This window comes from Phyllobates terribilis, unplaced genomic scaffold (assembly GCF_046119375.1).
Source record: "Phyllobates terribilis strain yellow unplaced genomic scaffold, ASM4611937v1 Scaffold_7__3_contigs__length_470593459, whole genome shotgun sequence".
Lineage (NCBI taxonomy): Eukaryota > Metazoa > Chordata > Amphibia > Anura > Dendrobatidae > Phyllobates > Phyllobates terribilis.
The window spans coordinates 141,720,373-141,737,753 of NW_027362767.1; the positions used below are offsets into that span (position 1 = coordinate 141,720,373).

A 17,381-nucleotide genomic window follows, 5' to 3' on the forward strand; every position below is an offset into this window, starting at 1 on the left:
TGTTGTCTTGTTATTGTTTATACCCTTGTATTTATGTTTCTTTAAAAATGTGTTTAGTCCCGGAGTACTAAAATTTACTAGGGGGGAATGTGGCACCCCAGGGGTCTGGTTGCCACAGTAATAGAAATATTATGTCTGAGAGCAAGTGGGAGGTTTCTCTGGTCAGGAGCCCTAAGCATGCAACACGGCCCACCCAGACCTGGGAGGGGAGGAATCTGCCCTTATAAACTGGGTCTGGGGCGGGATTAGGAGTGAAGTCCCAGACAGAGACGCAGTCTGGTCTGGAGGACAGCAGACACAGGGAAAGCAAGAACTAGGAGCTATGCAGGAGCAGGAGCAGAAAACCAGGGGCTGGAAGCAGAGATATAGCTCGCCCTGGGAGAGCAACTTAGTAACCGGACACCGGAGTCCGAGGCTGTGGGGACTGATATACACCCAGCAGCAGAAACCAGCCAGCAGGGGATTCCAGGTCCTCTGGCCATAGAAGCCCGGAGGCTCAGTCACAAAGAAGGGACCAGCGCCGCCATCCAGGAGCGGAGGCTAACAGAAGGCCCCAAGTCACCAGCCATACGGGTGAGCACCACACGGTATACTCAGGGACGTGGGCTACTTGTAACCGCTTACAGCAAGGTAGCCAGGAAGAGTGCAGATAGACGGGGAGGCCTACAACTCCGCCTGGCCAGGGGAGATCCTGCTTGCTCACAGACTGTCCAGGCCCCTTATACTAGCCAGTACTCCCGGGAGGGTCTGCCTTTTAACATCAGTAAAGACCCTGAACTGCAACCACACGTCTCTGTGTTTCATCGCCGCACCAGCACCATTAGTGCTGGGATGCTCCCACCATCACTACCATTATTCACTCTAGCTGCCCTGAGGCAATACTTCTCCCATGGGGAGTCATCCCATTCTTGGCTCCGCATATAACATCAGCCTCGGCGGTCTGCAGCGCAGCAGCGGTCCCCACTGACCGCAATCCACGGGTGGCGTAGTCGGACAATTACAATACCAATAGACTGCCACTGGTTTGACCACCCTGAGCCACGGACCGGGTCACCGCCACACAGTACTACAACCCCCAGCATCCTACAACAGGCCCGGTTCCGGGTTCCCAGCACAGGCCCAGGGGGCGAGTCATATAGACATCATGAGGTGTTAGCACGGTGAGCGGATGATCTAGAACAATGTCTGCAGATTTGTGGAGTAGCAGTCCAACAGCATGCAGAGCACGTACACAGGATGGTGCACCTCTGGCTACCGCGTCTAATCTGCCACTAAAATAGGCAACAGGTCTCTGATTGTCACCGTGTGTTTGAGTTAAAACTCCTGCTACATGTCCAGCTTGCTCGTGAAGGTATAGAGTAAATGGGAGCTCATAGTTAGGTGTACCCAAAGCTGGAGCGGCCAAAATACGGTTTTTGAGAGAATAAAAACAGTCTATTGCCTCTGGTGTTAGTACAAAAGGTGTTGGAGTAAGACAGTCATAGAGGGGCTGCATCAAAACAGAGACGGCATGAATCCACTGTCTGCAATAGGAGACCAGTCCAAGAAAAGTTCTGAGGGCTGCAACATTAATGGGGACGGTGAATGCCTGTACTGCTAGTTTACGTGCATTTGTCAAATGGCGGGCCCTGGTGTAATGCAATGTCCCAAAAAGGTGACTGAAGATTTACAAAACTGAAGCTTATCTTTCGATGCCTTGCAGCCAGCGTGATAGAGAAACAACATAAGTGATATAGTTGCGTTATGACATTGTTTCCTGGAGGGGGCACAAATGAGCAGGTCATCGACATATTGCAGAACAACGATATGTGGTTCAGACCATCCCTCCAGTATTTCCTGCAGACTGGCAGTGTACATTGTGGGTGAATTCTGGTCACCCTGTGGCAGTACTGTCCATGTATATTGACTGCCCTGGAACGTGAAAGCAAACAGGTACTGGCAGTCAGGATGTAATGGTACACTGAAAAATGCATTTGCCAAATCGACCACTGAAAAACAAAGAGAGTTAGAAGGTATCTGTGACAGAAGAGTATGAGGGTTGGGCACAACTGGTGTTAGAAGTTCTGTGGCTTTGTTAACCAACCGGAGGTCATGGACCATTCTATATGCGGCTGGTTGTCCTGGCACGCTCTCTTTCTTTACTGGGAACAGGGGAGTGTTGCAAGGGGACTGGGTTTTGACTAGGACTCACCTGTGTAGTAATTTTTGGACTTGCTGGGCTATGGCATTCTCCTGAGCCGAGCTAAGGGGATACTGCTTCTGTTGAGGCAAGATGGCTCCTGGTTTTAGATTCACAATTACTGGTTGAACTCTTAATCTACCAACATCTGTGTTATCTGAGGCCCAAAAGTTGTAGGGCACAGCATGCTCCAATATCAGGGGAAAATCGTTTGTCTCTTCTATGCTGGCAATATCTAGTGACATAATTTTGCAAAGGGTGCTTGGTTTTAAACCTGGGGTCATGGTGACGGTGCCATCAGGATGATATTCGATATGTGCTTGTAATTGAGACAATACATCGTTTCCCAAAAGGTTACATTGGCCTCGGGGCGATACCATGAGCTGGCTATGTACAGTAGCTCCTTGAATTTGCAGGGGAATTTTTTTAGTGACAGGGAGCAGGACAGACGGGGAATTGAAAGGGGTGGCAATGACATGATGTGAAAAATCAGTGTCAGTGTATGGCCAATCACCTCGCGTAATTAATGAATTGTCGGCCCCCGTATCTACTTGGAAATCGATTTCATGTCCCCCTGGTAGGTTCACCTGCACTATACAACTGGGAGTTGGGGGTAAGGAGATGAGGGTGTTCATGTGCAAGCTACCCTCATCCTATGGCGGCGTTGTTTGGTTGGCTGGAGGACCCGTACTCTGAGCATCTGGATACGGGTTGGTCCTACAGTCCTTTCTAAAATGTCCTGGCTTTTTACATCCGTAGCATAGTCTCTGTTCCCCTCCTGCAGTCCGTCCTTTGCCTCTGTTGTTTCTGAGGGTCGTCTCTACTATATTTATTCTGGCAGCTCTCTTTGCCTGTATTATGTCATGCTGTGCCCCCTGAGCTATCCTGGCCAAATCCTCTGCCTTCACTGATCTCCAGTCTGGTCTACTTGCTTTTACATTTTCTGCAATCTCTTTCTTTAGTCCGTTCATGAAAGCACTTGCTAATACCCTCTCACTAGTCTTATTTTCAAGAATGATCCCCATTTCCGACCAAGTCTTCCTTAGAGCCCAAAAGTAGTCTTTGGGGTCCTCTTCCTTACCCTGAACTCGGTCTTCTAGTGTAACTTGCCTTTCTCCCTGCCTGTCTCTACATGCCTTTACCAATGCTGTTGTGAACAGGACTCCGGCCGCTGCATTATTGGGTTCTGCGGCTTCGGGTCCGGTCCTATTGTCATACTGCTTGTACGTTTCGTCTGTCAGCCTATCGTAGCGGGCTTCATCTGCCAATTTTCCCTTAATTACCCCTTGTAAATCCAACCTAGTTGCATTGTACGTATCCTGTATGGTTCTTATCATTCTGGCAAAACCCATCGGGGACTGGGATGGATCTGGCAACTGGGAAATCAACGCCAATTGTTCTGAGGGACTCCATGGTCTATACATTAACATTGTACGGGCTTCTTGACCTGGAACAACTGCGTCCCCCCCCCGCTGCTGCTGCTGCTGCTGCTCCCGGTGCTCCTGGCACAACTACCGTCCTCATTGGGAATAGTCTAGCTGGGTGGGGTCTTGGTCCTCCGCATGTCACACAGATATCTACAGTCAAGGGATTCTGCTGTCCACATCTGGGGCAAACCCAGCAATTGGGTTCCTGGGAATTCTGGTACTGGGGTGGGGGTGACGTCGGGGGGCAGATAGGGAGGAAAATCTGTCATTCCGGTTTTTGTCAGTCTGTAACATCCGTTTCCTAATTCTTCAATTCTTCCTTCAAAATGAGCGCATGCATTCATCCATACATCCACTGTCTCCAACAGACCCTTATCTTTCAGCCATCCATGATAGGAGTTAAAAAAGGATTTCCATTTCTCTCCGTTCATCTCTCCATTTTCATTCATTCCCGCCTTACACAATATTTTGTCAATTCCAATCAGTGCCTGTTTCCCTTCTCTGCGTACTACTAAGTCTTTGGCTGTAATGCCTTCTTTGGCATTTTGGTTCCCCATTCTTTCGGTTCTTCTCACTCAGAGTAGACTCCTCAGTCACTTAGACAATGGGCCACAAAGATTTCTGAACCACACCACTACTTGCCCTTCAGGACTTATACGCCAACCAGAAAAACAGACCAAAAACACCGATCCCGAGACACACCCACAACACAATCATCGGATCCATACTGTCATTCTTAATTCTCCAAAGGATAGAAGGCAGGACTGACAATTTATCTGAGGGGATTCTACTGGTTCAAAGGGACCTGAGCCAGACAACAATCTGTGAATTACCTGGGAGCCGACCGCTCGGGGGTGAGGGAGTCTCTTCTATGTAGTGATATAATTTAGGTAGAATATAACAGTTATTGTTACCTCAGCGCTTTATATATCACTAACAGAGAGCTTCGCTCGTCCCACGTCTCGGACCGGTCGAGCACCCCTGGGCAGATTAACTCAGGTCCCTGTTCGGGCGCCAGCTGTGGTCACTGCTTTCTGGTTCTTCTATCCTTTAGTATACAGGCCCAGAGAGAATAAGACACAAGACAGGTAGTATGTGTCAACAGACTCTAACTTTATTACAAAGCATAGGGTTTATATACACCCTGGAGGCAGAAACGGATTTACCATATATGGTCCGATCATACAATTTAGCTGTGCAAACAAAAGCTGATTTCTGTTCTCGTGACGCCTAGGTTTGTAGTTGAAACATTTAATCAGACACTTCTGATGACTAGCAAGGACACGTTAGTCTCTATTGATACAAGGAAGGAACATTTAGTTGTTGTTGTTGTTGTTTTTGACCTAAGGTAACCGTCAGACTTATACAGCATAGATGGGGTCTTTGCCTTTAGGGACCTCATCTTCTGCTATAACACTGCTGTGCATGCAATCTGTAAGGAATTGCCCTCAGTACCTTCCCACATCCACCTTTTATCTAACAGTGAACCCACCTGCAGCCAAAAGTGTATGTTCTCCAATGCAAGGTGAGCTGAGTAGGCAATATGGGTAATATTAACATTTTTATTTTTAGACATTTTTACCAAAACAGAGTCCCTTTAATTGTTCACTTAACTGTAAGTCTAATAATTCTACTAATAATGCTTTAATGAGAAATTACAGGCAGGGGTATTCTCAAGTTGTTCCTTGAGCTTCTCACAACTCTCCAGTTTCCTTATTGCCTGGTTGCTCGAGGCTGGGTGGGGAGGAAAGAGGGTGTTACTCCTTGTTGACAGTTCTCGTTAGTAGATTCCTCCTGCTGCAACACTTTTATGGTCTGAAATTGTTCTGAAGTCTACAGTATTATCATTATATTTACACATGGAGATTTTGGTGCCGTTGAACCAGCAAACGGCTAAGGAAAGAGAAAGCTGTTATAAAGATAACTCATTTTCTCATCTGAGCAATATTATAGAAATACTGAAAACATGACCTATGAGGGGCCGTGAGGACTGGAGTTTGGGAAACATAGGTATAGAGACTGGGAAGTAAAGGGGGGCACAATGTATGTGGACAGTGTGAAGAGGGGGCCCAGTATGGAAATCATTGGCATACCTCTAATAGAGGCAAACCACAAAGTCACTATGGGGCCTGGTTCTGGCAATGCTAGTCCTCCTCCCCTGGCTCACACTCTCAACGGTATGAGCATTATAGATGCAGATACAGTTGAACAACACTATGGAGCAGGGAACCAACAGCTCCCTGTCCCATTATTCTCCCTGTGAATGTGAACAAAGGACGCAATAAAGTCATTACTTTTGCACCCACTGTGTGGAAGTTGAGACCACATGTTGTAGAGATCGGTGGAAAAGGGCTCTGTGAGTAGTTTTATTTTTATCAATGAGTACTTGTATTGAGCTGTCATTTATTCTGTGTGTGGGAAGCTTTGGGGGCCATCATCTGTGTGTGAGGGGCACTAATTCCATGTAAATTGGAGCGGCTGTCTGGGAGCTGCCATATCATGTAGGGGGCTATTGTTAGAACCCTCCTGTTTGTTTTTTTTTCCATCTTGTGTTTTGCGGTCACGTGACCATCTGGCTTTATATTCCAGCTCCGCCCTTTTGGCTATGCTGGATTTCAGTGCTTGACTGTTTCTCTAGTCAGGTGCTTCGTTGCCTTTCTCTATCAGTTCACTTGGTCCTTCTGGGACCTCTAGTACCTTTTTGTCAGTTAGTCTTTTTGTGTTCTGCAACAACTTCTCTGTTTAGGAGGTGTCCCTTTTTTGTCCCAGTCCTTAGTTCTTTTAGGGACCCCTCCCCTTATGCTATAGGTCTTCGTTCAGACTAGCCGAGGACACAGGTGGGTCTCTTCGCTAAGAACAGGCAGCCCGCTACATCGTAGGGATACAGCTTAGTCTTACTGTAGGGACAGCTTTCCCCCTTCTTTCCTTAGTATATGTTGCAGATCATAACAGTAAGTCCAGCCCAAAAAACTAAAAGGAAAGAAATTCGGGGATCAGTATGGTTTCCGTCCAGGATTTGGCTCAACGCCTGCAGGGATTGTCTCTGGAGGTGGCCGAGCTACAGCAACACGTGAGTAGCTGTTCTGGAGCGCATTTTGTGGAACCCAAGGTAGGACAGCCTGATGTTTTTTTATGATAAACAGCAAGATTTTTTTTCCTTTAAAAATGCTTGTTTGTTATATTTTCATTTGAGACCAAGATCCTCTGGGAATGAATCACAGCTCATTGGTTTTATTATGTCACTTTTGCGCAATGAACCACATGGGTGGGCCTTTTCTCTCCAACCTAATGATCCATGCTTAAGGTCTGTAGAAGAATTTTTTTCTGCTATGGGTCTATTATATGACGATCCTGATCGAATCTCATCTGCTGAGGCAGAACTCAGGTGTTTGAATCAGGGGTCAGGTGATGTTGAAAATTATTGCACACACTTCAGAAGATGGGCTTCAGAAGTCTTATGGAATGATCCTACTTTGAAATGTTTATTTCTTGCTGGTCTGAGTGAAAGGGTTAGGGATCTACTAATTTCATTCCATGCACCTGAGACTCCGCAGGATGCCATGCAATTAGCTGTTCATGTGGACAGGAGGCTGAGGTTCAGGCTGAATGAGGTAAAGACTCCTGTAATGTCAGGTCCTAGTCCCCAGAAAATCTGCTCAGATGGCGGAGAACCTATGGAGGTTGGGGCGATGTCACTCTGCTCTCAGGAAAGAGACCGGAGGTTCGCTGAGGGATTGTGTAAATAAAGATTCCGGCACACCAAATAATATGGAAAAAGTCTCATATAGGTGATGAAATAATAGATGCTTTATTTCTCCAACATCAACTGGTTCAAATAATAATCAGTGTACAGTTGCCTGCCCAACGTTTCAACCTCAACGGGGTTTTCCTCAGGGGCATCAAAGGAGCTTGAAAACCAGAAAATAAACAAAATAAAGACATAAGTGTGACATAAAATAAAAGACAATACAATGAGTAATATACAACAAAATAGGCATATGTGAACGGAACAAGGCAAAGGGGAGAGAAGAGGAGTAGGGGGGGAAAAAAAGCGAGGGAAGAAAAAAGCGGGGGGGGGGGAATAGGGGAGAACAATGGGAGCAAAAGGAAGAGGGAACAATATACATACAGAGCAAAAGAACGGATCGATGTAAAAATAAAAGGAAAAAGGATACCTAGTTGCTATGCGCTGATTGATATCTGGGAGAAAATCCTAGTGGTAGTAGAGAAACTCAGGGGAAAAATAAAGAGAACCAGTCTTGGTAGTGGTAAGGGAAAAAAGGGGATCAGCCGGCAAAATAGCTGTAAACAGACGGCAAAGGGAAAATGAGACACCAGTAACAGACTAAAACCAGTATCCAACCAGAAGAGATGACTTGCCTTAAGTGAAAGAAGGTCAAAATGCAGAAGTCTGAGGGAATAGCCAAGGAGACCTGCCCACGGGGTAAGGTAGGTAGACCTGAGGGTAAAGAAAGGGGGTAAAAAACCGGAGAATATGGGGACATATAGGATGCCAAGCATAGAGGGCTCTTACCTATGTGTGGTAAAGGAACAAAAGTCCGGCCGTTGGTGGTGTAGTGTCTAGAGCGTTGGCGGTGTTATAAGCGCTATGAGGCTTCCTGCTTCCGGAGTGCGAGGACGCAACTTCCGGTTTGGTGGAACGCAACATCCGGTAGCGTGGAACGCATAAACGCGCATGCGCGCGGCCAAAAGGGAGAGAAATACAGAAAGGAATAAAGGCACAGCGGTTCGTGCGCGGGATATGTATAAAGGAGCTAGGGGACCACAAGGAGGAAATAAGAGACAGGGGGAGCAGAGGCACCAAAAGGATGGGGGTAAAATGGATAAGGGGGAGGAGAAAAATAAGGGAAGAGAAGACCAAAACTATGTAAAGAAAAGGGGCAAGACAGATGAATAAAAGTAATAATAAGAAATAAAAAATAATAAGAGGGGAAGGCAGGGGAGACTATGACGGTACCTGTAGGGAGAAGGGGAAAGAGAAAGGGGGGAGGGGGGAATGGATATATAGAATTATAGAAATATATACATATCGCAATGTGAAAGGAAGACAGGGGAAATGTATGTTATACAAAGTACATGTCATATAACATCTGAAATATCATAAGTGATCCGGTGCAATATGGAAATTATTATATACGGTGACAAAAAGGATATATCCGGTTCAAATATGTAGGGTCTGTGAAAGAAGTAAAAATATAATATAAGAAATACAGACAAAGCGAAAATCATGGGCAATAAATAAAATTAACCCAATCTACCTGTATAAACCTCAGGAAGAGCAAAGGAACCACATTGGTAAGATAATAAAAGAGAAGGTATCTCAAACGTGAACCTCATATTCTCGGTTGAGGCCATGAGGTTCCAATGTCTTAAGGGTAAAGATCCAGAATGCCTCCCTTTCTTTGAGCCTCTGGATCCTATTGCCCCCTGAGGGATTGTGTCTTTATTGTGGTAAAGCTGACCATTTGATTAAGTATTGTGAGCTTCGTTTAAGTAAAGAAAAAAAAAAGGTCAGGTATGCCCGTATAGCTTGTTTACGCTCTGCAGGAGTATTTCTTTCTGGGAGTACTACTTTGCAGGGAGATTTGATTGAATTTCAGGTATTTGTGGATTGTGGTTCAACACTTAATGTGATTGATAAAGGGTTTTTGGAAAACCTTAAATTGAAATCCAAACCTTTGTCATCACCTATTTCTGTGATTGCAATTGATAACACTCCCTTGAAATGTATTACTCACAAGGTTGCTGCATTTCCCCTCACTATCAATGAAGTTCACCAAGAAATTTTGGACTTGGTTGTATTAGATAATTTACCCTCTCCGGTTGTTCTAGGATTGCCTTGGTTAAAACTGCACAATCCTTTACTGGACTGGTCTACTAATGTGATTAAGTCTTGGAGTCCGAAGTGCTATGATAAATGTTGTAATGGTCGCATTGCGGCTGTGGAAAATGGGGAATTACCGGTACCTATTCAAGATTTTTGGAGGTTTTTTTCGGAGGAGGAGTCGCAAGTTTTACCTCCTCATAGGGATTATGATTGTGCCATTGAGTTCGTTCCGGGAGCTACTCTTCCCAAGAGTCGCTTGTTTAATCTGACTATCCCTAAAAGAAAGGCCTTGGAGGAATACATACAGACTAGCCTGGCTGCTGGTCACATTAGACCTTCTAAGTCGCCTGTGGCAGTTGGATTTTTCTTTGTTAAAAAAAAGGACGGGCGTTTACGTCCAAGTCTGGATTTTCGTGAAATTAATAAGATTACCGTACGCAATTCCTACCCATTGCTGTTAATTCCTGACTTGTTTAACCACTTAGTGGGGGCCAAGTGGTTCTCTAAAATTGATCTCCGGGGGCATGCAATTTGTTACGAGTGAAGGAGGGTGATGAATGGAAAACTGCTTTTAACACTCCGGTAGGTCATTTTGAGAATCTGGTGATGCCTTTTGGTCTTACCAATGCACCTGCATTTATTCATAACCTTATTAATGACATCCTGAGACCTTTGATTGGTAAGAATATGGTTGTGTGTTTGGATGACATTTTGATTTATTCATCAGATCTAGAGTCCCATTGGCAGAGTGTACGTGAAGTTTTGCAGTTATTGAGTGAAAATTCACTCTTTGCTAAGCTGGAGAAATGTGAGTTCGCTGTGCAGAAAATTAGTTTTTTGGGCTACATTGTATCCAGCAAGGGCTTTGAGATGGACCATGTGAAGGTTCAGGCTGTGCAGGAAAGGCCTAGGCCTATTGGTTTGAAATCTATACAGAGATTTTGGGGTTTTGCCAATTATTACAGGAAATTCATTAAGAATTTTTCTGTAATTGTTAAACCTCTAACCGATCTCACCAGGAAAGGTATGAATATGGCCCAGTGGACTACTGAGGCCATTGAAGCGTTTAAGTATCTCAAAGAGAGGTTCAGTTCTGCCCCTATCCTTATGCAGCCTGATGAGACCAAGCCTTTTTTGGTCGAGGTTGATGCTTCATCGGTGGGGGTCAGAGCAGTTTTGTCTCAGGAGAACAGGGATGGAGTACATCCTTGCGCCTTCTTTTCGAAAAAAATTTCGGAAACCGAACTGAATTATGATGTTGGAAATCGGGAGTTGCTGGCTATTAAGCTTGTGTTTGAACACTGGCGTCATTTTTTGGAAGGCGCTAGATTTCCTATTTAGGTTTTCACAGATCATAAGAATTTGATCTATCTGGATGCTGCCAAGCGCTTGAATGCCCGTTAAGCTAGGTGGGCACGTTTTTTTTCTCGGTTTCATTTTTCTGTTACCTATATCCCTGGTACTAAGAATGTTAAAGCCGATGCTTTATCGCGCAGCTTCTCTCCTACGGTCGGTGCCGAGGAGGAGAGTATTTTAGGAGGAGTTGTGGTGGCGACATTGCACTCCGTTTTGGAGGATGGGATTCTGAGAGCTCAAGATGATGCCCCATCTAACACTCCCCATGGGAGGTTGTTCGTGCCTAGAACCTTTAGGAGAGATTTGTTTGTGGAGTGTCATGAGTCTCGGTTGGCAGGTCATCCAGGAATTTCTGAGACTAAGACTTATCAGTCGCAGTTTTTGGTGGCCTGGATGGCAGAAAGTTATCAAGTGGGTGCGTCAATGTACTGTGTGTGCTAGGTCAAAGGCTTCACATACTCCTGCTGCGGAGTTGCTTTGCCCTCTGGAAGTTCCTATAGCGCCTTGGACGCATCTCACAATGGATTTTATTACTGATCTTCCTGTGTCCGAGGGTTTTACTGTCACCTGGGTGGTCGTGGACCATTTTAGTAAGATGTGTCATTTGGTTCCATTCATTAAGTTTCCTTGCGCCAAGACACTCGCTAAGGCATTTGTTAAGGAGATTGTCAAGCTTCATGGCATTCCCACGGACATTGTTTCTGATAGAGGACCTCAGTTTATGGCTCGCTTTTGGCGTGCTTTTTGTAACAGGTTGGGAGTCCCATTTGTCATTTTCGTCTGGGTATCATCCTGAGTCTAATGGACAGATTGAAAGAAAGAACCAGGATGTAGAACAGTTTTTGCATTGTTTTGTGGCGGACAATCAAGAGGTGTGGTCTGAGTTTCTGCCTCTCGCGGAATTTGCTCTTAACAATCATACATCCTCCTCTACTGGGTGTTCTCCTTTTTTTGTTGTACTGGGAGACATCCGTCTTTTGGTTCGTTCTCCAAATTGGGGTCGGCGGTGCCGGAGGAGGAGGATTTTTACGGTGATTTGGAGAGAGTTTGGACTAATGTACGTTGCAACCTTCAAGAGGCTAACAAGAAGTCCAAAAAGTATTTTGACAGGAAACGTTAAGAGGTTTTGTTTACTGTGGGTGACATGGTTTGGTTGTCCTCAAAGAACCTGCGGTTGAGGATTCCCTCTAAAAAACTGGGTCCTAAGTTTGTGTGTCCATTTAAAGTACTTCAGGTTGTTAACCCATCTGCTGTTAGGTTGGATGTCCCTACTTCCTGGAAGATTAATCCTGTGTTTCATGTTTCCTTGTTGGAAAAGGCTGATATGTCAGATAGGGATTCCACTGTCACAGTTCCTCCTGTGGTGGAAGACAGCGAATATGAAATTTCTTGTATTTTGAATTCTAGATGGCATAGAGGGAGATTACAGTATCTTGTCTCCTGGAAGGGTTTCGGTCCTGGAAGGGTTTCGGTCCCGAAGACAACTCCTGGGTAAGGACGGATGATGTCTCTGCTCCTAGGCTTGTTAAAGCTTTCCATAAGAGGTTTCCGGATAGGCCTGGGCCTGGAGGATCCGGAGGATTCTCATAAAAGAGGGGGTACTGTTGGAACCCTCCTGTTTGTTTTTTTTTCCATCTTGTGTTTTGCGGTCACATGACCATCTGCCTGTATATTCCAGCTCCGCCCTTTTGGCTGTGCTGGACTTCAGTGTTTGACTGTTTCTCTAGCCACTTGCTTCGGTGCCTTTCTCTGTCAGTTCGCTTGGTCCTTCTGGGACCTCTAGTACCTTTTTTGTCAGTTAGTCTTTTTGTGTTCTGCAACAACTTCTCTGTTTAGGAGGTGTCCCTTTTTTGTCTCAGTCCTTAGTTCTTATAGAGACCCCTCCCCTTATGCTATAGGTCTTTGTTCACACTAGCCGAGGACAAAGGCGGGTCTGTTCGCTAGGAACAGGCAGCCCGCTACATCGTAGGGATTCAGCTTAGTGCAGGCACTGGCACCACCCCCTGTGCTTTAAACTGTTTGCAATATTCAATATTTACCTCTCCTTATATATGGGGACTATACTGTATGGAGCATTATATGGGGCCCATACTGTATGGAACAATATATGGGACTCATTCTGTATGGAGCATTATATGAGGCCCATACTGTACGGAGCAATATATGAGGCTAATTATACTGTATGACACTATATATGGGGCCAATTATTCTGTATGGAGCAATATATGGGGCCCATTATACTGTATGGAGCAATATATGGGGCTCATTTTAATGTATAGAGAAATATATGGGGCTCATTATACTGGATGGAGTAATATATGGGGCCCATTATTCTGCATATGTGGCCTATTATACAGTATGGAACAATATATGGGGCTCATTATACTGTATGGAACAATATATGGGGCCTATTATACTGTATGGAGCAATGTATGGGCAGCATGGTGGCTCAGTGGTTAGCACTGTAGCCTTGCAGCGCTGGGGTCCTGGGTTCAAATCCCACCAAGGATAACATCTGCAAGGAGTTTGTATGTTCTCCCTGTGTTTGCGTGGGCAATATATGGGATCCATTGTTCTGTATGAAGCAATATATGGGGCTCATTGTACTGTATGGAGGACAATGTGATGCCCATAATACTGTATGGAGGACTATGTGGTGCCCATTATACTGTATGGAGGAGTATGTGGTGCCCATTATACTGTATGGAGGACTATATTGTCCCGTCTGCACGGTGCGCCGCGAGGATTCGCCGGTTTCTGAGCTATTGTAGAATTTACAATAGATATCACTCATGTAATGACAATATAACAACAGCTTGAAAAATGTTTTTAAAATCCGAAATGTTGGCCTACTGTATGTTCAGTAAATCCCCTCAATACTTGGTTGGGCTCCTATGGCATCAATTACTGCATCAGTGGCAATGTGGCATGGAGGCGATCAGCCTGTGGCACTGCTGAAGTGTTAAGGAAGCCCAGGTTGCTTTGATAGCAGCCTTCAGCTCGTCTGCATTGTTGGGTCTGGTGTCTCTCCTCTTCCTCTTGACAATACCCCATAGATTCTCTATAATAGATTCTCTATGGGGTTAAGGTCAGGCGAGTTTGCTGCCAATCAAACACAGTAATGCTGTTGTTTTTACACCAGGTATTGGTACTTTTGGCAGTGTGGACAGGTGCCAAGTCCTGCTGGAGAATGACAATTCCATCTCCAAAAAGCTTGTCGGCAGAGGGAAGCATGAAGTGCTGTAAAATGTCCTGGTAGATGGCTGTGCTGACTTTGGTCTTGATAAAACACAGTGGACCTGCACCAGCAGACGACATGGCTCCCCAAACCATCACTGATTGTGGAAACTTCACACTAGACCTCAAGCTGCTTGAATTGTGGCCTCTCCACTCTTCCTCCAGACTCTGGGACCTTGTGGAGTGTGTCAATGACTGCCTTCTGGACATCTGTCAAGTCAGCAGGATTCCCCATGATTGTGGAGCTTACTGAAACAGACTAAAGGACCTTTTTAAATGCTTAGGAAGCCTTTGCAGGTGTTTTTTGTTATTATTTTAATTTACTGAGATAATGACTTTTGTGTTTTCATTGACTGTAAGCCATAATCATCAACATTAACAGAAATAAACACTTGAAATAGATCACTCTGTGTGTAATGACTCTATATAATATATGAGTTTCACTTTTTGTATTGAAGAACTGAAATAAATTAACTTTTTGATGATATTCTAATTTAATGAGATGCACCTGTACATGACACTCCAATACTTATTACTGGTACTGTTATTTTTTATCTTTTACCTAACATTTTTTGATCAATTCATTTCAGAAAGGATTTAATTGTGTTATTAAAATACAAAAGACAAGTACGTAAAATAATACTCATTTAACTCTGACTGCCTCACAAAGTGTGCGAACCACACAAACAGTACTGATGTTTTTGAACATATGTTTATTAGTTTAATTTAATGTATGTACATTCCACACCAATAGTTTTGCCTAAGGCTTGTTGCCCCAATTTCTTTTGGAATGGGACATTTATCTAGCTCGTTTTTTTGGTGTAATTCTCCTCATCCTTGTATTCTTCTAACTGTAATGAAGGTGTTTCACCTTTCAGGGATTTTACTTTTCCAATGGACTTGAAAATGAGTGCGAGATACATGGCTGGTAAGGATCTCTTCTCCTCTTCCTTCTTAACAATAAACCATTTTTTACTGTATTTGGTAAATGATTCTAAAATTTACTGTATGCACAATTCATATTCTTGATAAGGAACAGATCTAATTACGTATGGTCTTATTAGTGAATGCTGAGATAATGCTGTTTTCTTTTCCTAGGTTATTTGAGTCATTACATTTATAACCAAATCTAAGACAGTAAACCTGTTGGCTATTTGCAACAAAAGATTTGTGGGTTCTGTGTTCGCAATTAGCTATTTCAGGAGTTCTGCATCCCTTTGTAAGACTTCTAATAATTTTTTACTTTTCAGAATCAATAGTGATTGGTGCATTCAGAAGGCTAGGAAGGCAATCCCTCTCTCACACCATTGGCACCCTTGTGACACAATCGCAGGGAGCTGATGGTTGTCATAGTACTGGAGATCTAACAATGATGGTGGCCTATTAAACCTTGCCATAAGCAGAGTATTAAAGGCGTTCTGCCAGACTGTCACTGACATTGCAGTGCATTACATCAGCAATCAAGCTACTTGGTATTCAATACCCACAGAGGGACTCAGTAAAAAAAGTGAAAAAAAGTGAAAAAAAAACCCCTCAAATTAGGAAACTTAAAAAAAAATAGCAGAAAAATATTTCGCCTTAAGAAATGCATTTCTTAGATAAAAGCAAAAATGAAAAGAAGAAAAGTACACATATTTGGTATTGCCATGTCCATAATGACTAGTGATGAGTAGTGTTGAGCGATACCTTCCGATATCGGGAAATATCGGATCGGATTGGATCGGACCGATACCGAAAAAGTATCGGATATCGCCGATTCCGATACCGGAAACCAATGCAAGTCAATGGGACATAAATATCGGAATTAAAATAAACCCTTTCTTTCCTTGTAGATTAATTCTACATGAAGGAAAACAACTAAGAATAATGTAGAATGTATTGGGGGAGGTGGGGGAGACAATAAAGGCATAGAGGTTTAGCCCAATCAAATGGAATAGCAGGAATTACTATTTTTTTAAGATGTTCTGAGTTACGGAAATATTAACTATGTTAAGTATTTTTATATTTTGTCAGATATTTGTTTCACTACTTCCATGCTCTTCACCTTCTTTTTTACTTCTCCCACACTTTCTCCTTCATCATCCTCAGCATCTTTTTCATCCACTTCTTCTTCACCTTCTTCTTCTTCACCTTCTTCGTATTATTCTTTTTTTTACATTCTTCATATTCTACTTCTTCATCTTCTTCATATTCTTCTTCTTCATCATATTCTTATTTGTGACAGGCATTCCTGTAGTTGTTATCTATAAAAGGTTGGACATTACACCTTTCGTTCTGCCCGTCACAAAAGATTCACAACAGGATTTGTCCACGTTCAGTTTGGCCTGCAGCAGCAGGTCTTTTCCAGGGGCACCACGAGGAGGAACGGACTCACCCCCATACACTGCTTTGTCATATTCTGCTTATAATTTAGATATTATCTTTTGCTCTGAATTTTAATCTTATGCTTAATGTTCTTCCGCTTTTTGTTCTGCAGCTTCTTGTATTTCTGCTTCTTGCTTTTCTGTCTCTTGTTCTTCTGTATCTTGGTACTTGTCTTCTCTTCTTTGTCCTCTTGGTCAACTTCTTCAGGGTCATCTTCTTGGTCTTCTTCAGGGTGGTCTTCAGGGTGGTCGTCTTCCGGGTCCTCGTCTTCGGGGTCCTCGTCTTCTTCGGGTTGGTCTTCTGGGTCCTCGTCTTCGGGGTCCTCGTCTTCTTCGGGGTGGTCTTCAGGGTCCTCGTCTTCTTCGGGGTGGTCTTCAGGGTCCTCGTCTTCAGGGTCCTCGTCTTCAGGGTCCTCGTCTTCAGGGTCCTCGTCTTCAGGGTCCTCGTCTTCAGGGTCCTCGTCTTCAGGGTCCTCGTCTTCAGGGTCCTCGTCTTCAGGGTCCTCGTCTTCAGGGTCCTCGTCTTCTTCGGGGTGGTCTTCAGGGTCCTCGTCTTCTTCGGGTTGGTCTTCAGGGTCCTCGTCTTCAGGGTCCTCGTCAGGGAGATCCAGAGTGATTACCAAGAACCATTTCAAAAAGCTTGAACTTGGAAATGTAGCAGAAAGTACAAGAAGACTGAGGAGCTACCGAGGACCAGCTGACGGTACTGGAACCCGGATGGGTAGCAGAAGGTACAAGAGCCAATGGAACTACCGAGGACCAGCTGATGTTACTGGAACTCGGTTACTAAGCAGGAGGTACCTGTGCCAGAAAGCACTACCAAGGACCAGCAGACGTTGGTGGAACTTGGATACCGAGAAGGAGGCACCTAATCCAAAGGCACTGCCAAGAACCAGCTGACGGTACTGGAACCCGGATGGGTAGCAGAAGGTACCCATGTAAAAAAAAGTTCAAGTCCGCGAGCCGGCCGC

At 44.4% G+C, this 17,381-nt stretch overlaps 1 protein-coding gene across 2 annotated transcripts in view; it reads left to right on the top strand.

Annotated features, from left to right (window-relative positions):
- LOC141153992 (NACHT, LRR and PYD domains-containing protein 12-like) overlaps positions 1-17,381 on the top strand; it is a 450,515-nt gene that overhangs the window by 51,173 nt on the left and 381,961 nt on the right. For both annotated transcript variants that reach the window (XM_073639348.1, XM_073639349.1), the window contains exon 2: positions 14,926-14,975. In XM_073639348.1, the coding sequence (XP_073495449.1) occupies positions 14,942-14,975 (34 nt within the window). In that variant the 5' untranslated portion in view covers positions 14,926-14,941. The remainder of the gene's footprint in view (positions 1-14,925; positions 14,976-17,381) is intronic.